Source organism: Podarcis pityusensis, assembly GCF_964106645.2.
Source record: "Podarcis pityusensis genome assembly, chromosome: Z".
NCBI classification, from domain to species: domain Eukaryota; kingdom Metazoa; phylum Chordata; class Lepidosauria; order Squamata; family Lacertidae; genus Podarcis; species Podarcis pityusensis.
The window spans coordinates 15,142,747-15,162,884 of record NC_138044.1 but is presented as its reverse complement, the minus strand read 5'-3'; the positions used below and the strand labels follow the sequence as shown (position 1 = coordinate 15,162,884).

The 20,138-nt window shown below is 45.1% G+C and overlaps 1 protein-coding gene across 1 annotated transcript in view; it reads left to right on the top strand.

The window, feature by feature from the left end:
- CFAP77 (cilia and flagella associated protein 77) overlaps nucleotides 1–20,138 on the top strand; it is a 103,303-nt gene that overhangs the window by 68,698 nt on the left and 14,467 nt on the right. The window contains exons 4-5 of the mRNA XM_080990668.1: nucleotides 14,306–14,411; nucleotides 16,380–16,481. Of these exons, the coding sequence (XP_080846794.1) occupies nucleotides 14,306–14,411; nucleotides 16,380–16,481 (208 nt within the window). The remainder of the gene's footprint in view (nucleotides 1–14,305; nucleotides 14,412–16,379; nucleotides 16,482–20,138) is intronic.

The following is a 20,138-nucleotide window of genomic DNA, read 5'->3' as shown; positions in this document are numbered from 1 at the left end:
AGTATTTGAACATTTTAGTTTAGAGGAAAAGTGAATAAGATGCGACATGGTAGAGTTGATAAAATGATGCATGACATGGAAAAGTGTATAGAGAAAAAATGGGGGGGGGGAATCTTACATTGAATTTCAGTTTATCGGCATTTCTGATAAGGGTGACCCCCCCTACTGGAAAAAGGCAGAGTCTTAAACTTGCAACTTCCTCTCTAGAGAGGTGGAGTCATAGTGTCTCTCCAAACTGAGTAGCAGCAGAGCAGAATAACCGTCAAGCAGGCGCCCATACATCAAACAAATCACTGGAGTTCAGTACAAGAAAGGAAGGACACACGCACACAAGCAAGCAGTTTGGCAAAACCACAAAAGGCAACACCCCAGGGCTCCTCTCCATACCAATCTGCAAACCAACAGCAACCGCCTCTAGTGTTGACAAATGCTGCAATGCGTTGAACCATGATGCGGGCCTTTAACCCTAGCTGAATGTCTCTGAGCTCCAGCACGTTTAAGCTGAGTTGGGTCCCTTGAACCACCAGACACCCTGAACCACATGGGACCCTAGATGTGCCCCACATCTGAACAGGCTTGCATCAGATGTCATGGTCACTACTTGGGGCACCTCCAGACTGACCCCTCCGAAAGACATTGCAGAGGATTCAAGGGGAGGTGTTTGTTTCCCTCTAGCAATCACAGCACCTGACGAGCCTTTCTTAATAAAGGCTGGAAAGCCTTGGCAGAGAGCAACCAAGGTTGGTTCTTAACCTCAGCCACTTCCTCTTCTAAGAGGGGCCTCTCCCTCTTGACCTACCTACCGCCTGAATGGGAGGAACAGACGTTTTAGCCCATTTTTGTGGCAAAGGAGGGCTAACCAGAAAGGAGTCCTGGGACCTCAGGGCTCAGGTGCAAGCAGGAGAAGGAGGAGGGTTATCAAGCCCCGTCTTGTGAATAGATCCACTTTTCCCTATGCCTGCATGTGGACTGCTTGTGTTTGTGTTTACTCTTATGGTGATGAACTGTATTGAGCACGTCTGGGTGTAAACCCTACCACCACCACCAAGGAAATCAACCCCATCACCCATGAAAGCAATTTTGGGAATTTTTTTTGAATTAAGGAAAGCCTCAGAATCAGAGTGGGGGCTCCCCATACTTACCCCCGCCTGTTCTGGCAAAGAACCTAGAGAATCACCAAAGGCTGCTTGTCTGGAATCTCCAAATGCATAAATCTCCTCCTCTGAGCTGTTGGGAACTTATTTTGCCTGACCAAAGGTGGCAGCCGTAGTGAGGTGGGAAATGCAAGTTCCTGGCCCTGCTGACTTCTCCTATGCCTGCCCGGCAGTTGGGACAGAATCCATCTGCCCCCTACATTTTCCCCTTCCCCAGACAACAGGGGTAGGGGGGAGAGAAAGAGAATGAAGGAGAAGTAGAAATGAAGAAACAGGGAGGCAGGGCAGCCAACAGGAAACACAATGAAAACACCCATTCAGAATGATGATCTAGCAAACAAGAGGAAGGAGAGGACTAGACAAAGAAAAAAAATCACAAAAACAAACATGCAATTTTCCCCCCTCTTCACATATTTACATGGAGAAACGCAACCATCCCTTGCAGCAGGCAGGGTCAGTCTGGAGAGACAGGGTGACTTCTCCCCTCCAGAGAGGAAGTTGCAAGTTGAAGACCCTGTCTGTCTCCAGTAGGGGAAGTCATCCCTATCTGAAATGGTATCCCCCTCAATCAGCTAAATGTTTTTCCCCCTATCTCATAGCACTAGAACTCAGGGACATCTAATGAAGCTGAATATTGGGAGATTCAGGATGGGTAAAAGAAAGTCCTTCATCACACAGCTCATAGTTAAACTATGGAACTCACTCCAGCAGGAGCCAATGATGACCATTTGAATGGCTTTAAAAGAGCTTTCTCTTTGGGCAGATTCATAGAGGAGAAAGCTATCAATGTCTATTAAGCACAGCAGTTATGCTCTGCCTCCACAGTCAGAGGCAGCAGTGCTTCTGAATACCACTTGCTTGACACATCAGGAGAGAGGGCTCTCTTTTGCTTGGATTCTGCTTTTGGATTCCCACCAGGATTTCTGGTTGGCCATGGGACTAGGTGGGCCTTTGGCCTGGTCCATGAGGGCTTTTCATAGGTTCTTAAGAAAAATGGTAAGGCGGCTTTAACTGGCTGTTTACCTTGGAAGGTCATGCACCAGTTTAGGACAAGAGGCATTGCATCATGATTAGAGGAGCTGTTCAACGTGTGTGTGTGTGTGTGTGTGTGTGTGTGTGTTTTCTCCACCTCCCTCTCCTTCCCCAGGAAACTTGTTTTGCACAGGCCACGTGGCCACCTTTTGTTGCAAAGAGCCATAAAAAGGACATTTTTCATTCCTCTTTTTCCTTCCCCTTCTCTTCATCCCAGACATAGATTTATTCCCTTCCTAAGGTCTGTGGTGTGCTAAGCTGGGAGGGGCTTTTCAGGAAGGCGCTGATGGGACAATAATAGATAATATGGCCGCTCCCAGGAGCGTTGTCCAGGACTGTAGCCTATTCATCAGCAGCCGGCACTCCTGCCAAGGTCAGCGCTAACGAGGATGTGGTGGGGTCCCCGGCCGCCCCCATGGGGCATCCTCCAATCAGATCGCTCGGATCCGCACTCCATCCTCTGATTTTTACAAGGGCTGCCTTCTGTGAACCAGGTTATGCCGCAGGGAGGTTGCCCTCAGAGCGCAGAGCGCCTCAGTAACAGATAACTCTGCTACATCCACGCTCTCATGCAAGAGACCCCTGCTCTCATCCTCTGAGCCTTGCTTTCAAGCGAAAGTAGGCCTGTGTGTGTGTGTGTGTGTGTGTGTGTGTGTGTGTGTGTGTAAGAGAGCGAGCGAGCGAGCATGCATTTACACACATACAGCATGACTTTAATGTTTAGTAAATTGGTTAGATTAATGTATCAAACACCATTTTGATTAAAAAGGGCCCAATGATTAATCAGATTTTTTAAAGACTACCAAGTTTGCTCATCTGTCTGTCTGTTTATTGCATTTATATCTGTTTGTTTATTGCATTTATGTCCCACCTTCCCCCACCCCCGCACAAGAGCTCAAAGTGGCATGCATGGTTCTCCCCCCTCCTCATTTCATCCTCAGAGCAACAACCCTATGAGGTAGATTAGGTTGAGAGAGGCAACGACTGGCCCAGAGCTACCCAGTGAGCTTCATGGATGAGAGGGAATTTGAACCCTGGTCTCTCAGGTCTTAGTCCAGCACTCTGACCACTGCATCACACTGTATCCAGTGTTCATCCTGCTCAAAGTAGAACTACTGGAATTGATGGTTATGTCTAATTCAGGCTCATTCATTTCAGTGGGTCTACTCCAAGTATAACTTAGTTAGCTACAACCCTACCCAATAGACTGGAGAGTTGTGCCCCTCCTATAAAAGCTAAGGGCCACAAGTTTCCCAGCCTTGCTATAGTTGCATCTAATAGGCCAGAGTGGATTGTGTGTTTCTCCCAGACTCCTGTATAAGCTTCCTGGCTCTTCCTTATCTGGAGGAAAACAGGTTCCCCAACCCTAAATTACATTGTCCCGTGCTGACAGACAGCTGGAAAACTGGATAGCTTCTGCTTATGCACTTCCAGCAAAGGAAAAGCCACCGCCTCCAAACAGTGGGAGATTTAATGCAGCCAAACATAACTGTGCATAACCACCAGTAAGTAAGGGCCTAAGGACCACAAAACTGTAAATTGCTAGAGAAAGCATGGCCAGGTCATGCTCACTCACCTTGGGGGAGCAAGGAAGTATTGTCCGCCCCTGCCTTTCCTCTTTCTCCCTCTTCTGTTTGAACCATGTAAGCTGAGCAGACATCTGAGGCTGGGACCGCATGTTTGTGGCTAACTTCTGTATTTTGCAACCCAAGAATGCCTTACTTCTGTTGTTTTTGCTGTAGCATTGAGATGAATACATGAGACCAGTGATTACTGTAAGTAAAGCATTTAAACTTACTAAAGTTTGTGGTCTATTCACTTAGAGAAGAGTAGAGGCAGGGGAGAATTGTAAGTGCTTAGTAATGGAATGTTTATAAGCTTGACAACCTATATTTCTCATGCTTTCCAAGTGCTGCATAAATCTGTATTTTAAACTCTGCTGAGGGCTATTTTCGTTAAAGAGTGAGCCAAGCCCTGCATCCTTTTTTGAATTCAGGTAATCAGCCATTTTTTTCTTTTGGTAGTTTTTCACACAAGTGGGACTTCAGGATTAAGTGGTGTTCCCCAGATATTTCCCTAAACAAATCATAGACAAATCATAGACTCATAGAATCGGAAGGAACCACAAGTGTCTTCTAGTCCAATCACCTACAATGCAAGAATCCCAACATGTGGTCTCCCATCCACTTTGAAACAATACTGGATCCTGCTTAGCTTTGCAAATATAGCCACATACATATAGCAACCCTATATTTAAAGCACTGTGATACCACGTTAAAACAGTCACAGCTTCCCCCAAATAATTCTGGGGGTTCCAGTTGGTTAAAGGTGCTGAGTGTTGCTGGGAGACCCCTATATTCCCCTCACAGACCTACAATTGCCAGATTGGTTTAATAGTCAATCCCTCTTCACAGGGAACTGGAAATTGTAGCTCTGGGGGAATAAATTAGATTATTTAATTTCTATACAGCTTAATATATATAAAAATATCCTTAAGTGGATAAAAGAAACAAAGATCATTGAGACAAAACAAAATGACCATCTCAGTTTCTCTCTCTTTTGCGGTTGGCCTTCTTAACTGCATTTTGTTCTGAAATTGTTCTATGGGTCTTTGGACTGCTATAAAGATTTAGTGGTGTATAGAAAACTGAAGCAACAACAGATAAACAAAATATTGCAATAATACACAGTTTCATATAAAAATGTTACATTAATATATATAAATCAATATCAGTTCATTTTCTAGCAACCCTCAGCACTCTTAAAAGACTAAGGCTCCCAAGATGCTTTGGGGAAGCCATGGCTGTTTACAAAGTGGTATCATACTTCTTTAAACATATGGTGTTAATGTGGCCTATATGTTCATTACTCAGCTTCCTTGAAAACACCAGCAATTTAGGAACACAGGAAATGGCCTTTTAAAGAGTCAGACCTGCTGGTCCACCTAACTTAGTATTGTTCCTTTCTGGGCAAACTTCAGGGCAGGGGGCGAGGATGGCATGTGCCAGTGATGAACAGGGTCAGAGACAAAAGTGGTCTGGGGCAATGAATGTAAAGTTTATCTTTTACAGTAGGATAGTTTTTCCACATGCACACTTCTCTATCCTCCATGCAGACAAACACTGATCATTTATCAGAGTTTAATGACAAATCCCAGCCTGGCAAAAACACCTAAGGTGGATGTGGAAAAGGGTCAGAGAGGGATGAGGTCTAGGAAGTGTCCCAAGAGACAGATAGTGAGATCTGCAGGGCCACATTTGTCCCCTGGGCTTGAGGTTTCCCACCCCTGGTTTACACTGCCTGTCAGAAGCTCTCAATCATTTCAGAACAGGGAACTTCCCTAGCGCAACCTGGATATGAACAAGATTGAACCTGGGACCTCCTGCATCCCAGGTAGATGCTGCACCACTAAGCTATGGCCCTTCCCCTCAAAATAAAGTAAGATTCTAGTCCTCATGATTCTGAATAAACAGCCAATTGACACAGGAAGCTGCCTTGTCCTGAGTCAGCTCAGTACAAGTTCCTGGTCCATCTAACTCAGTACTGTCTACACTGACTGGCAGCATCTCTCCAGGGTTCCAGACAGGGCTCTTCCCAGCCTTACCTGGAGATGTGACTGGGGCTTGAACCTGGGACCTTCCACTCGGCCCACTGAGCTGCTGCCCTTCCTTCCCCAGACTTCTTTGTACTCTGCTTCAGACACATCTCAGCTAGAGCAAAGCAAATTTGACACACTCATAACTACACACACACACTCCTCTAAGCATGGCAATGAACATCTGATAAATCTTTTTAAGCGTTCTGTTTACAAGAGAATTTATTCTTCTGACGGCATCAGCTCATACGAGCCCTCTGAGTCAAATAACAGATCTTCCGACTCTTAGAAAAAAGCATTTTCCTTATTGGCTGCCCACAGAGAAGTAATTTATATCACTGTTTTTCCCCCCTCCTTGCAATTTACTGGGGGCGGGGGCATGAAGGCATATGGAAATCTGAGGTCATCTGCAGTTTTTGTGGTGGGGGGGGGGAACCACAGTCACTTTTCCCACCCAAGATATGGCATTTTAATTTAATTTAGTGTGCTTTAAAATGCATGCAGGCTAAGCATTGGTTTGATTGGGTAGTTTTGCTGGCATTCAGGATCCAGATTCCCAAATGTTTTCCACCTACACATTTGGGATTTGTCAGTGGGAAAGGGTCTTCTTTCTTTTTCTGAGGAAGGGAAAATGAGGACAAATGGGGATCATTTTCAAAATGATCCTCCATGCCTCTCAGTGGCTTTATTTCTGGGGTCTGTTTAGAGGCCTATCTGTAAAGCTGTGGGGGGGCTGCATGATACGGCTTCAAAGGACAGCTCCTTTATAGTCCTGCCTTCCTTGTCCGCCTTTCCCCTACTGCCACCTATGACAAAGGCTCTCTCCTGCTACTAATTGAATCTGCCCCTTCTTCGGAAGAGGAGCTACTAACAAGCTAACAAACTGCAAATGGGCGTTTACAGCTTGACTTGGAAGCTGAGGCCCTCCGGCCACTTGCATCCACATTCCCTCCCCTGCCATTACTTTTTTATGCTCGCCAGGCCATAAACAATTAAAAAAGATAACCAAATGCCCAGCGGTCCTCTTTCCTAATTAAGGTGTGAGCACCAAGGCTATGGAAGGGAGCTAAGTGCTTCAGTTACCTCCCTCTCCTCTTTCTCTGCTTCCCCCTCCTACTTTCTGCAGGCCTTGTTAGACCAGACAGGTCCCTTACCCAAATGGGAACAATTAAAGCCAGCAAGAGAGGGAGGGAGAAAGAAGGAAGGTTCAAGGAACAGCAGGCTCTATCTGCTGCCTAGGAAAGACATGAATCTGTGGATGCATCATTCTCTTTGCTGCTGGGACAAGGAGAGCAGGAGAAATAAGCACGGGGGACTTGGTCAGCTGCTGTTCATTGGTTATCATTTGGGATAGAGGTAGAATGGGGAAAAGGAGCCCCTAGCATTGCACAGCATGGTAACACCGATCAGGGAATGGTGGAACAGCTGACTAGGACCTGGGAGACCAGGGTTCAAATCTCCAAACAGACATACAGTGGTACCTCAGGTTAAGAACTTAATTCGTTCTGGAGGTCCGTTCTTAACCTAAAACTGTTCTTAACCTGAGGTACCACTTTAGCTAATGGGGCCTCCCGCTGCTGCTGTGCCGCCGCTATGCGATTTCTGTTCTCATCCTGAAGCAAAGTTCTTAACCCGAGGTACTATTTCTGGGTTAGCGGAGTCTGTAACCTGAAGCGTCTGTAACCCAAGGTACCACTGTAAAGCTCATTTAGGTGACCTTGGACCAGTCATTGCCTTTCAGCCTAACCTACCTCACAGGGTGTAATGGGGATTGAATGAGATGGGGGAGTTGTGCACCACCTTGAGATCCTTGGAGAGAAAGGTGGGATATAAATGCAATAAATGAAATGAGAAAAGGTTGCAACATTTGGGGCTTCTCAATTTAGAGAAATCCAAGTAAGAGGCAACATTACAGAAGTTTATGAAACTGCGTGCAGGATAGAGAAAGCAGACAAAGGGAAGTTTTCCGCCCACTTTCCTAACACTAGAATTCATGAACATCCAACAAAGCTGAAAGTTGGAAGATTCAGGATAGACAATATAAAGGACTTTTTCATGCAGCATGTAGTTAAACTGTGGAACGGGGTGGAAGTAATAATAATAATAATAATAATAATAATAATAATAATGTACTACAGGAGGTATTGATGTATACTAATGTGGATGGCTTTGAATGAGGATAGGACAAATCCATGGAGAACACGGCCATCAATGGCTACTAGCCATGGGGGAGCAGGTGACGCTGTGGTTTAAATCATTGAGCCTCTGTCCCATTTCCTGCCAACCTAGCAGTTCAAAAGCATACCAGTGCAGGCAGATAAATAGGTAAAACTGCGGCGGGAAGATAAACAGCATTTCTGTGCACTCTGGCTTCTGTCATGGTGTCCCGTCGCACCAGAAGCAGCTTAGTCATGCTGACCACATGACTCTGAAAGCTGTCTGCAGACAAACACTGGCTCCCTTGGCCTGAAGCAACATGAGCGCCACATCCCATAGTCACGTTTGACTGGATTTAACCATCCAGGGGTCCATTACCTTTTTTTTACTAGCCATGATGGCTATGCTCTGCCTCCAGAGTTGGAGGCAGCATGCTTCTGAACACAAGTTGCTGGAAACCACAGGAGGGCGGTTCTCTTTTGCTGGGGTCTTGCTTTTGCAGGTTTCTCACAGGCTACTGGTTGGCCTCTGTAACAATAGGATGCTGGGTGAGGTGGGCCATTGGACTGATCCAGCAGGCTCTTCTTGGTTTCTTAGCCATTGGGCCTGTTCTTCTTTGGGGCATGAGGCTGCAGCTAAGTGAAAGAACAGGTTCCTAGGTTCAATCCCTAACACATTCAGGCTGGGCTAGGAGAGGGTCCTTTCTTTGAGAAGGGGATGATGGGCGAGATGGGCCATTGACCTAATCCAGCAGGGCTTTCCATATGTTCTTAATGCCCAGAGAAGGTATCAGAGGGTTATGTTGCATGGGGAGAAGGAAGCAGAATAGAATTTTGTAAGTTTTTCAGAGGGAAAAGTTTTCAGAGGAAACTGACACACCACCCTAGAGTACAGTGTTGTCACTTTGTCCCTGGCTGCCTGCTCACAGGTCGGCGTTGTGCATAGATTTTAATTTTAACAAAACAGCTGTCTCCAGCAAAAGGATCATCAACATCTAAAAAGGTTTTTTTTTTAATAATTAAAAAAAAGAAATTCTCTGTCTTCTGCTGAACAGACTTCGGAGCTGTCATTGATTTTCCAGGAAGTGGGGGGGAAACCCGCCTCTGGCTATTCAACCAAATTAGTAGTCACTGATGACCAATTATTTTGTCCCGCTGTGAACGGGAAGCCGTTACTAAAAATCCAGTTTGTCAGACCCAAGGCTTTTCCCCTGAAACACCTTTCAACCGGTGTGTACTTAAAGTCCCTCAGAAGGTTCTGATGCTTTGGGGAAGTTTAATCCTCCATATAAAAAATAAAATAAAAAGTTTTAATGAGCTGCAGGGATGTGACGGGCCATCATGAGAACAGGCTGTTCTGCTCTCGGTAGAGAACTGTTTCGCCAAATGGGCGAATCACACCTGTCAGGATTTATACATACCTACAGCCGAAAAATGTCAGCCTTATATTTGCAAATTATAATTATCGTTCCTTGAGTTGACTGTCCTCCCCACCAAATACCTTAGGGTTTTTATTTTTTCAAAAAGAGAAGTCCTGATTTCCTAGTCTCTGTCACAAACATGCCATAGGCTTGTATCCAACAGGGAAGAGTTTGTAGCTCGTTTAAGGCCTACACAGTTTTGATTTTAAAATAGTGTTAATAATTCATTATCCTTTAAAGAAAAAAGAAGAAAAAAAAGATCCAGCCCGCAGAGTCTTAATTAGGCACTCCCAGCCTCCCCATTTGGCACATAAGACAGTTTTGGCCAAGTCATGCCCACTGTCACCTTCACACCACACATTTAAAGCACTATGATACCATTTGAAATAGTAGTGGCTTCCCCCAAAGAATTCTGGGAGCTGTGGTTTGTGGATGGGGCTGAGACGGGGAACTCCCTCTTCCCATTCTGGAGTGGCTTAACAATCCCAGGGAATTCTGGGAACTGTAGTTCTGTGAGGGGAATAGCGGTCTCCTAACAACCCTCAGCACCCTTAATGAACTACACTTCCCAGGATCCTTTGGGAGAAGCCATGGTAGTTTAAAGTGCTATCACAGTGCTTTAAATGCATGGTGTGAATGTGGTCCAGGGGTTATATATGATGTCAGGTGTGTGACAGTGAAAGATGGGCCTTGATCAAAAGAGGAAAATCAGCTGCTCACCTAATCCTGCAAAGCCCTATGGACAAAAAAAAGAGAAAGAGTTAAAACTTTTTCACAGCGAAGGATCATATTCTAGTTCGAAGGCAGGTGTGCTTTCCAAGAGAAGCAGCCTAGCGCTCATCTTACAATCAAGCTGAACAGGAGCTTGCTTCTCTTTCAAATGAAATATTTCCTGGGTCTTGGAAATCAATTTAGCATCAGAGTACATAACAAATCTAAGGGACATGGGTGACGCTGTGGGTTAAACCACAGAGCCTAGGACTTGCCGATCAGAAGGTCAGCGGTTCGAATCCCCGCGACGGGGTGAGCTCCTGTTGCTCGGTCCCTGCTCCTGCCAACCTTGCAGTTCAAAAGCACATCAAAGTGCAAGTAGATAAATAGGTACCGCTCCGGCGGGAAGGTAAACGGCATTTCCGTGCGCTGCTCTGGTTCGCCAGAAGCGGCTTAGCCACGCTGGCTACATGACCTGGGAGCTGTACGCCGGCTCCCTCGGCCAATAAAGTGAGATGAGCGCCACAACCCCAGAGTCGGCCACGACTGGACCTAAAAAGCCAAAGTGAGAGCATTTGGGTCAAAATTAAGGGAGAGAAGAATAACAGTGACCTCATTGTGGGAGTTTACTATAGATCCCCAAGCCAAAAGCGAGATGAGCACCGCAACCCCAGAGTCGGTCACGACTGGACCTAATGGTCAGAGGTCCCTTTACCTTTACCTTTACATAAAAAATCTAGAAAAGTGTGGCAGTTTGGGAGGGAGAGATGTTCCTTTGAAAGTAATGTTTTTGAATAGACAGTGTAATTGGTTTGCAGATATTTAAGGAGAGGCAACATTAGAAGGAGTTCTGCCAATAATCTCCTAAATGTTTATGTGTCTGTGTGCGTGTGCGCGCACACGCATACACACCGTACTTTTTGTGTATAAAAATCATATTTAAAAGTGGGGGTTGTCTTATACATGGATAGTGCACAGGGTTGCCATTTGATTGGTTGCTGCCGCATTTGTCAGCAGCTATTGTGCGTGTTATTGGTTGCTGCATTAATGGGTGGTGTTGATTGGCTGACGCTGTGGTAGTTGGCTGGGTGGCAGCTTATGCTGGTGATGGGACAGACGGGAGGCGGATTTTGCGAGACGCGGGCGAGCGATTTTCAGCAATCCCTCTCCCCCAAAAAAAGCTCAACAACTCTGGGCAATCCTCAAAAAAGCTCAACAACCAGAACCAACAACTCTGTGCCATCTCCCTGCATTTTCTTAAATTTGAGTCCCCAAAAATAGGGATAGTCTTATACACAGGGGTGTCTTATAGACGGAAAAGTATGGTATTCTGCAACTTTCCTGCATTGCATCTGGGAATGAGATATGCAGGTGAAGAGGAGAGATATGCAAATAGGCTGGCTTGGTTCTCAGTGCCTCCCACCGAGTTCTGTAGCAGGAAGAGAAACCTGACTGAGCATAATGCCCATGCTCTGTCTCCAGAGCTGGAGGTAGTAATCCTTATGAATGCCAGTTTCTGGATACCACAGGAGTGGGGAATGCTCTAGTGCTCATATCCTGCTTGCTGACTTCCCAAAGGCACCTGGTTGGCCACTATGAGAACAGGATCTTGGACTAGATGGGCCATTGGCATGATCCAACATATCTCTTCTTCCATTCTTAGTGCTGGTCCCTGACACTGTGGCAGAAGTAGGTGATAATAAGGGCAGGTATAACTCCTCTCTCCAGTAGGGTGCCAAAATGCATCGTTTGCATTCTCTCATATAACTGAATGGTAAGCATTAAGAACATAAGAAGATCCTGGCTGCTGAATCAGGCTGAAGGGGGCCCCTCTAGTCCAGCATCCTGTTCTCACAGTGGTGAACCAAATACCTCAATGGGAAACCCACAATCAGGACATGAGTACAACAGCGGTTTGGGGCAGGCATCAGCTGGCCTACTGCTCCTCGTGCCCGATTGTCCCTTCTCCTGACCCAATCCCTGCTATACCTGAAGCAGAAAATCCAAATAGCATCTCCCATCATGCTTAAATTATAATCAGCATTACGCTACCCTCTGAGATGGGCCGTGTCAGCCTATCAAATGGTACAGCTGGCCCCAAATCAGGGATGTGGTGATGCCCATAAGACATAGTCCCTGTGATCTATGACATACCATCCCCTTCAGCCCAGCTCCACACATCCAGAAAGGATGGTCTCTTTATATATGAATGGCCACACTGGGTGTATAGCATTAGATTATGCACATAACACATATGTGTGTGTCCATATGGTGCATTTCCTCCCTTTTCTATTCTAGTTCCCAGAACTGTCTTCTGACTGCATAGCACAAAAAAATGTGTCAATGGAGGGGAAAATGCCTCCCCACGCTTCCCCTTTTTGCCCCTTCCATTTAAAAATGCATGCTCAATTAAATAGTGGTACTTGCAGGGAAGAAATTTTCCACGAGGTGGAAAATACATTTTAGGTTTCTTATTTGCTTTGGTGGTGTTGTTGTTTTCTTTTCTTTTCTTTTCTTTTTTTGTAAGAGAGTCACCGAGTGCTTTTGTATTTAATGCAGTTGACAAAACTGAAAAGCTCTCTGTTGTTTTTGTCTCATGCTTCTGTTAAAAGCAGAAGATGCCGTGGAAAACTTTGTGGCTACAACTGCAAACATGTATATGGGGGGGGGGGTGCATGCTCTCATGCAAGTCAGCTGGCTCCTGCACACATCCCAGTTTTCCCTTGCAGAATGTTGGAGGATATGATAACTGTTGTACTGTATCAACCCATCAACCTCTGATGGATGATTTAGAAGAACTGGGTCCAGCATCACTTTCGCTGATCATGTGTGCCAGTATCCATACTCAGCAGAGTTACATCTCAATGCAGCTCCTTCCTTGGAAGCGTCTTTGGCGTTCAAGGTACACACAGTAGGCAATAAACACTCATGGACGCCATAAAGATTCAGTCAAGTGTAGAGGTTTACTTGACAGGCATAAAAGCATTTTGGTAGCAAATATATACAGACATCCACCACTTCCATGGTCAAGGCATGCTTGAGTCCAACAAGAGTCCAAGCCTCTCTCTCTGCTTCTCTCACCACAAGGCGCAAGCAAGAGACTCACAAGTTACAGAGAACCCTTCCTGTCATACTGTGTGTGTCCAAAGAAGAGTTCCCATAGAAAATGTCCTTGCATAAACAAAACAATCTCAGCCTTCTGCTGCTTCTTGAAACTTCTTCTGTGTTCTTCTCTGTTTCTGGAACAAATGATTCTCACACACAGAGAGAAAATATCCAACAATAACATCATTAGCAAAGGCTCCTCTGAAGCCTGCAGTGTGCAATAATTAGTAATAAAATTCACGGTAGGAGCAAAATAAATTAGGGGAGGGGGATTTAGGAAGAGTGACCACTTGCATACATGACAGGGAAATGACTGCAACCTCCACCATTTATTTATTTTTACAGCGTTGGCAATGATGAAGAAGGCATTTTATAGCTGCCCAACATTGACTTTAGGTAGGGACCCACTCCTAGTGACTTCTGTATGTTGTTGGCCTACAGCTTCCATCAGCCCCAGTCAGCATGGCCAATGGTGAGGGATGATGGCAATTGTAGTCCAACCACACAATCTACTGGCCTCCCAGTGTTGTGAACTACAACTCCCATCGCCATTGACCATTGGCCCAGCTGGGGTTGAATGTAGGGAAATTCAGTTTTGTTTACTTAATTCAGACTTCTCAAATGAAAACAAAGCTATTATTCAAAATTTACATTTTTCCAAATTTTGGGTTGGAAGTTCTCCATCCAAACCATGTTTATCAAAATGCATATATTATCGGGAAACATGTGAATATATATATATATGCAAATATGACGTAGAAAAGAATGTATTATGTTAGAGGAAATTGCAAAACGGGTGGAGATGTTAGTCAAAAAGTCATATAAAAAGTTGTGTCTGTTAGGTGAAATTCATACTAAAAGGCTGGTGGATTTTTCCGAGAATTTAAGAAATCAATCAATTGAGGTGGAGCTATGGAGAAGTGGCTTCAAAGATTGCAAAAAAAGAGGAACTTAGACAGCAGAAATTGATACATCCACCCACCCCTAGGCTGATAGGATGTTGGGAGTCCAGCAATGTCTAGAGGGCACATGTGGTTCTTGATCTGATCCAGTTATATGGCTTTTGATTATTAGGGATTCATTTATAGATTCCTTCTTCCATGAGATCTTTCCCTTCCCATTTTTCCCCAGGCCCTCCACGCCATTCTTTGATCTGTTGCAGCACAAATACAAAGAGATGTGGATGGACGAGCAGAGAGCCATCATCAAAGCCGAGAAGGCAGAAAAAAAGCAGAAGGTGAGCAGACCTTTGGAGCATAAGAACCTAAGAAGAGCCTGCTGGATCAGGCCAGTGGCTCATCTAGTCCAATGTCCTATTCTCACTGTGGCCAACCAGATGCCTATGGAAGCCTACAAGCAGGACCTGAATGCAACAGCAACTCTCCAATTGTTGTTCCTCATCATCTGGTATTCCGAGATAGACTGTGCCTGGGTATGGAGGTTTTGCTATCACAATAGATCTCCATAAGAAGAGCCTATTGGATCAGGCCAATGGCCCATCTAGTTTAGCATCCTGTTGTGACAGTGCCAATCAGATGCCTCAGTGGGAAATCCTTAAGCAGGAGCACATTCTCCTCCTGTGGTTTCCAGCAGCTGGTTGAAGATATGTGGCTTTTGCCAGGCTCCATGATGAAAGATTGGAGGTATGTTGCTTGTTCATTTCCAGGCCCAACTTAAGGTGCTTCTGTTGGTGTTTAAAGTTGTAAACAACTTAGGTCCCAAATATCTGAAAGACCACTTCCCTTCCCTACAGACTTCCTTGGGTGTTAGGATCAGCAGAGGGGGCCTTCATGGTAGATCCACCACTTTCAGAATCTCATGGAATAGTGGTGACCCTGGAGAGGGTAGCAGCCTCTAAGCTGTGGAACTCCCTCCCCACAGAGATGGGTCTGTGCCTATATACTTTGGGGGGAAATAAGAAGACTCACCTCTTTACCCTAGCCTTTGATGCATACGGTGCGTATTTTTAGAACCCCACAAATGGTAGTTTCTTTAAAACTGTTTTTAATGTTGTGTTTAAAATTGCTGTGACCCACACTGGGGAGCTTAGGGTAAAGGGTGACTTCTTCTTCTTCTTCTTCTTCTTCTTCTTCTTCTTCTTCTTCTTCTTCTTCTTCTTCTTCATAGTTAGCTTGGAGAAGAGATGCTTAACATGTGACACCACAAGCATTCGTAATTTCTTTGAAAGCTTGTTTGAAGGAATTGGACTTTACTGTCTTAGACTGCTTCAGTATAATTTTTACCTCTTTTTTAAAAACTTGTTTCCTCATTTGGGGTGTAGGGTTCATTTGGAGGCTAGTCCCAAGGCTCATACTTTGCACAAAGAATGAAGCAGATGTGTTTTCTCCAAAGTGCAAAATTAGAACAAAGTTTTCTGGGTGACCTCAGGCCAGTTGCTCACTCACAGCCTCATAGGGTTGTTGTAATGAGAGGGAGGATAGCTAAGTATGCCACCTTTTGCTCCTTGGAGAAAAAGTTGGGATATAAATATTGAAATAAATACATGCGTGCATTAGGAGGAACATTAGAAGGTGATGGACTCTCCCTCATCTGAAGGAGGCTGGATGGCCAACTATCAGGAACTCTAGCAGTGGATTCCCTGTTGGAGGTGTAGAACTGACCTTTGAGTTCTCTTCCAGCTGTCTGTTTGCAAGCTTCGGGTGAATATTGATATTTCAGACAAATTCAGACAAATTTGTCTGAATTGTCTGAATCTATTTCAGACAAATTTGACTCTAACGTTATCAGTCATTTCTGGCCATGATGACAGTGTTCTACCTTCACTGTCTGAGACAATATGCCTCTGTAGACCAGTTGCTGGAAGTCACAAGGGGGGAGAGTTGCTGATGCCCTTAGATGCTGCTTGTGGTTGGATGCTGGACTAAGTGGTCCTTTTAGTGGCCTAATTCAACAGGACTCTTATTATCTTCTGCCTCTCTGCTGCCTCTGAATCCCAGTTGCTAGGAATCACAAATGGAGAGAGCTGTTACACTCACATCCTGCTTGCAGGCTTCCCATTGGGGCATCTGGTTGGCCATTGTGAAAATAAGATGCTAGGCTAGAATTGGCCTTTGACCTGATCCAGCAGCCAGATTCTTCTAATGTTCTCTTAGGCCCTTGTCACTTGATGCAACACAAGAGAATCTCTGCTGCAGCAACGTTCTGGTTGGCAGCACATTAATCTGTGTGCTGTACTTGTTTTTAGAAACGCAGAGGAAAGACATATGACACACGCACGACGCTGTTCAGGAGATTCCTGCCTCCGATGCAGGCAGATCCTCTTTGGAAAATGCCCCACTTTCAGAAGGTACGTTGGAGATACAAACAGACATGTCGCCTTGACTCACTTGTGAATATAGCATTGATCACAGAGGTCCTGAAGGGTTGGTTCGCACCTTAACATTACTCAGACCTCTGGAAAGGCCATAGTTCAGGGGCAGAGCATCTGCCTCACATGTAGAGGGTCCCATGTTCAGTCCTCAACATCTCCAGGTGTGGCTGAGAAAGACTCCCTGTCTGAAACCTTGATGAGGCACTGCCAGACAGTGTAGTCAGCACTGGGCTAGAGGGACCAAGGGTCTGACTCAGCATAAGCCACATTCCTCTGTTCCTGTTTAGGGAGTGCTATTGCTCAGTTGTCTGAGCATTCGCCTTGCATGAAGAAGATCCCAGGCTCAATCACCAACATCTTCTGGTAGGGCTGACAAAATAGGACCCAGCAAGACTGAACTCTCATCTTGTCAGCTGATGAGTAGAGACTTCTGCCCTGCTCTCTGCAGGGGCCTGAGGAGGACTGAACCTCATGCTTATCAGCTGAGAAGTTAGGGCTAAATCCTCCCACTTTAGATGCATGCACCAGTCCTTTGCAGGGAACTGGTAGGTGCAGGGAATATAGAACTGATCCTTGCTTTTCTGCCCATTTCCCAGTGATGCTGCCTGATGGACAGGTTGGCATGGTTTGAGCAAAATAGCCTCATGGACCAAATTGGACCCCTGGCAGGCCACGGTCACCCTTTGGGCTAGAGGTTCCCCTCCCCATTTTGTGTGAAGAGATGCCATGTCTAAAGCTAGTTTAGATATAAAGAACCAAAAGCAGGAAGAGCCTCGAAATCGCACATCAGCTATCAGCAGCATCTCAATAGCAGCCTGAGCAGGCACACAGTTTCCCTGCACATCTTCTTCCCTATTCTGGGCAAATGTGTCTGTTGAAATGATAGCCATTTACTTCTACATTTACCTCTACGCCTTGTAAATTAGCACATGCACATTTTTAATGGAAACCTCTGCCCTCGTTGTTCTCACTTTTGCTGATGATCAAGTGGCTGTCCCAGGAGTGGGGGTGTCATATATTTGCAATTCCATACACACACATCCCAGCTTCCCATTTAATGCTACTCTCAGGACAGAAAAAAGGGCTTGTGGATTCCTGTAACGGCCACTCCATGCCATCACAAGCGCAGTGCTTTGATCAGAAAAGAGTGTGGCTGGGTTTTTTAACTTTCTCTCCCCCCCCCCACTTCTTTGCCTCGGCCTCGTTGTACTCCATTTATGCCCCTGCCTTCATCTGCATATCCATTTGCATATGTCAGTAATAATTTATCCCAGCTACTTGTCAGTGTGGGGTCTGCCACAGCAGCGTGTGTCAGTGGAAGATCACGACCCAGGGGCTGTTCAAACAGATTGCAATCGCTCGCTCACAAGCTGGGGTTGGGAGCCTTTGCTTGCTAACTTCACTCCCTCTGGGCCCTTTGCCAAATCCTCCAAGAGAGGAGAGGAGGCCCAGATTTTCTTGGAAGACTGATCCCACTGCCCACCTGTTCTTACGCTTGCAGTGGTTTGAGTCAGTATGATACGTTCAACAAAACCAAGCGGTTTAAAGTCTTCACTTGAATTGTGGCCAGTTCAGCCTGGTGGTGGCAGTGTTTACATCGGGGATGGGGAATATCAGGCCTGGGGACCAAATGCTGTCCCTAAAGACTCTTCACAGGCCACACCCCTCACCAGCCCTCATTTGCACCCTCCTCAAGAATTATTTTGCCTTTCTGATCAGAGGTAGATTTAGGATAGTGTGACTGGTTCAGTCACACTGGGTGCGGAGCCTCGGAGGCGCTGTTGGGACACCACAGCTATGATTTACAATGGAGTGCAAGAGGCAGAGGGGCATCAATTTTTGGTGTTGCAGAGGGCACCACTGAAATTTGAGACCTCAAGATCTGCCACTGGTCTGACCATGCCTCCTGCATGCATGGATGGAAGATAGAGAGTGGTGCATGTGTGTAGAAACTAGGTAAAATTCACATTTGTTGCTGTGCCTACTTTTGCCTCTTATCCAGGCTACCACAGGCATGTGGCCCCCAGAATTGAAGAAGACGCCCCCCCCCACTGCTTGCCCTCATCTTTGAACATTTACCTGAGTCGTACCTTTGAAGTCAAACGGAATCCATTCCAGAAGTTCGTTTGACTTCCAAAATGTTCGGAAACCAAAACACAGCTTCTAATTGGCTGCAGGAAGCTCCTGCAGCCAATCAGAAGCCACAGAAGCCCCATCGAACATTTGGGTTCCAGAGAATGTTCACAAACCAAAACACTCACTTCTGGGTTTGCAGCGTTCTGGAGCCAAAACGTCCGAGTACCAAGGTGTTCGGAATCCAAGGTACAACTGTATCGGATCATAGAAATAGCCCTGCTAGATCAGATAAAAATGGCATCTTGTTCACTAGCCTATTTCTCATAGGGGCCAATGAAAGGTCGCTGAGAAAGTCACAAAGGGATCAGAATAGCCCTCTCCTGCTGTTCTTCCCCAGAATGGATGTGGAGGGGGATTTTATTCAATTTACATTTTGCAACAAACCTACCCAATTCGCTGTTTTCCAAAGTGAGATTTGAGCTGAAATGATGTCATCCCCTGAAATTCACGCTATTTGAATTTTGCAATACACTTCTCCCGCCAAGTGAGATGTATGGCAATGCATATGGTGCCAGTTAAGCATGCGTGAGAATGCATATATCTATGAAAATAACATAAAGTTGTGCATAATGGAAAATTGCCTTGCAATCATTTGTATATTAGCATAGAAAAATGTGTAGATTCAAAAAAAATGTGCTAAAATACTCGTGAACTTTCATGAGGACTTTTTATTATTAAAATTATGGGCCTTTTAAAATAAAACCTCTTAATGAACAGATAGAATTTTTCTCCTCTTCAAACTTTTTCTAGAGAGACTGAGTAAAGGCCAGATCCCCAAAACATGGAAGACCTCAACTATAATAATATTCCCCAAATCATAGAAAGACCTTGAATGCGTTGACTCATATAGGCCTATTTCTTTGATAAATGCAGATGCTAAATTATTTACAAGTCTTTTAGCTCATAGATCATCTTTGATTTTGCCCAATTACGTTCATCTGGACCAAAAATAAAATGAAATAAATAAATAAATAAATAAATAATCCACAAACTTATGTGGATAGGTGGAAAACTGAATTTAAGATGGGGAAAAGAATGAGTAACTGCAACTACAGATCCTCCCATCCCTATTCCCGGTGACCAGTATTCAGACGCACTGCTCTGTTTTTATTTTGTTTTTATTTAGACCATTTATATATACCAGTTAACTACAATCACCTCTGAGCAGAATATGAAAAATTCAACATAGTGAGAATTAAAAAAAATAATCAATTGAAATAATCAGTTAAAATTAAGATGCCTGCTGAAATAATACTAAAAAAGTCTCAGCAGCTGCTCGAATTTCACTAGGGAGGGGGCCTGTCTGACCTCAACTGGGAGGGAGTTCCATGAGACTGGGCCCACCATACTGAAGCCACCATACTGGCTCCTGGTGGATATAAGTTGCACGTTCAAGCCATCAGGGACTGCTATCAGTGACTCCCACAAAGATCTCCATGCTCTGTCCAGGATATAATGAGTCTGGCAGTCCCTAATAACCATTGATAGCCATAACCT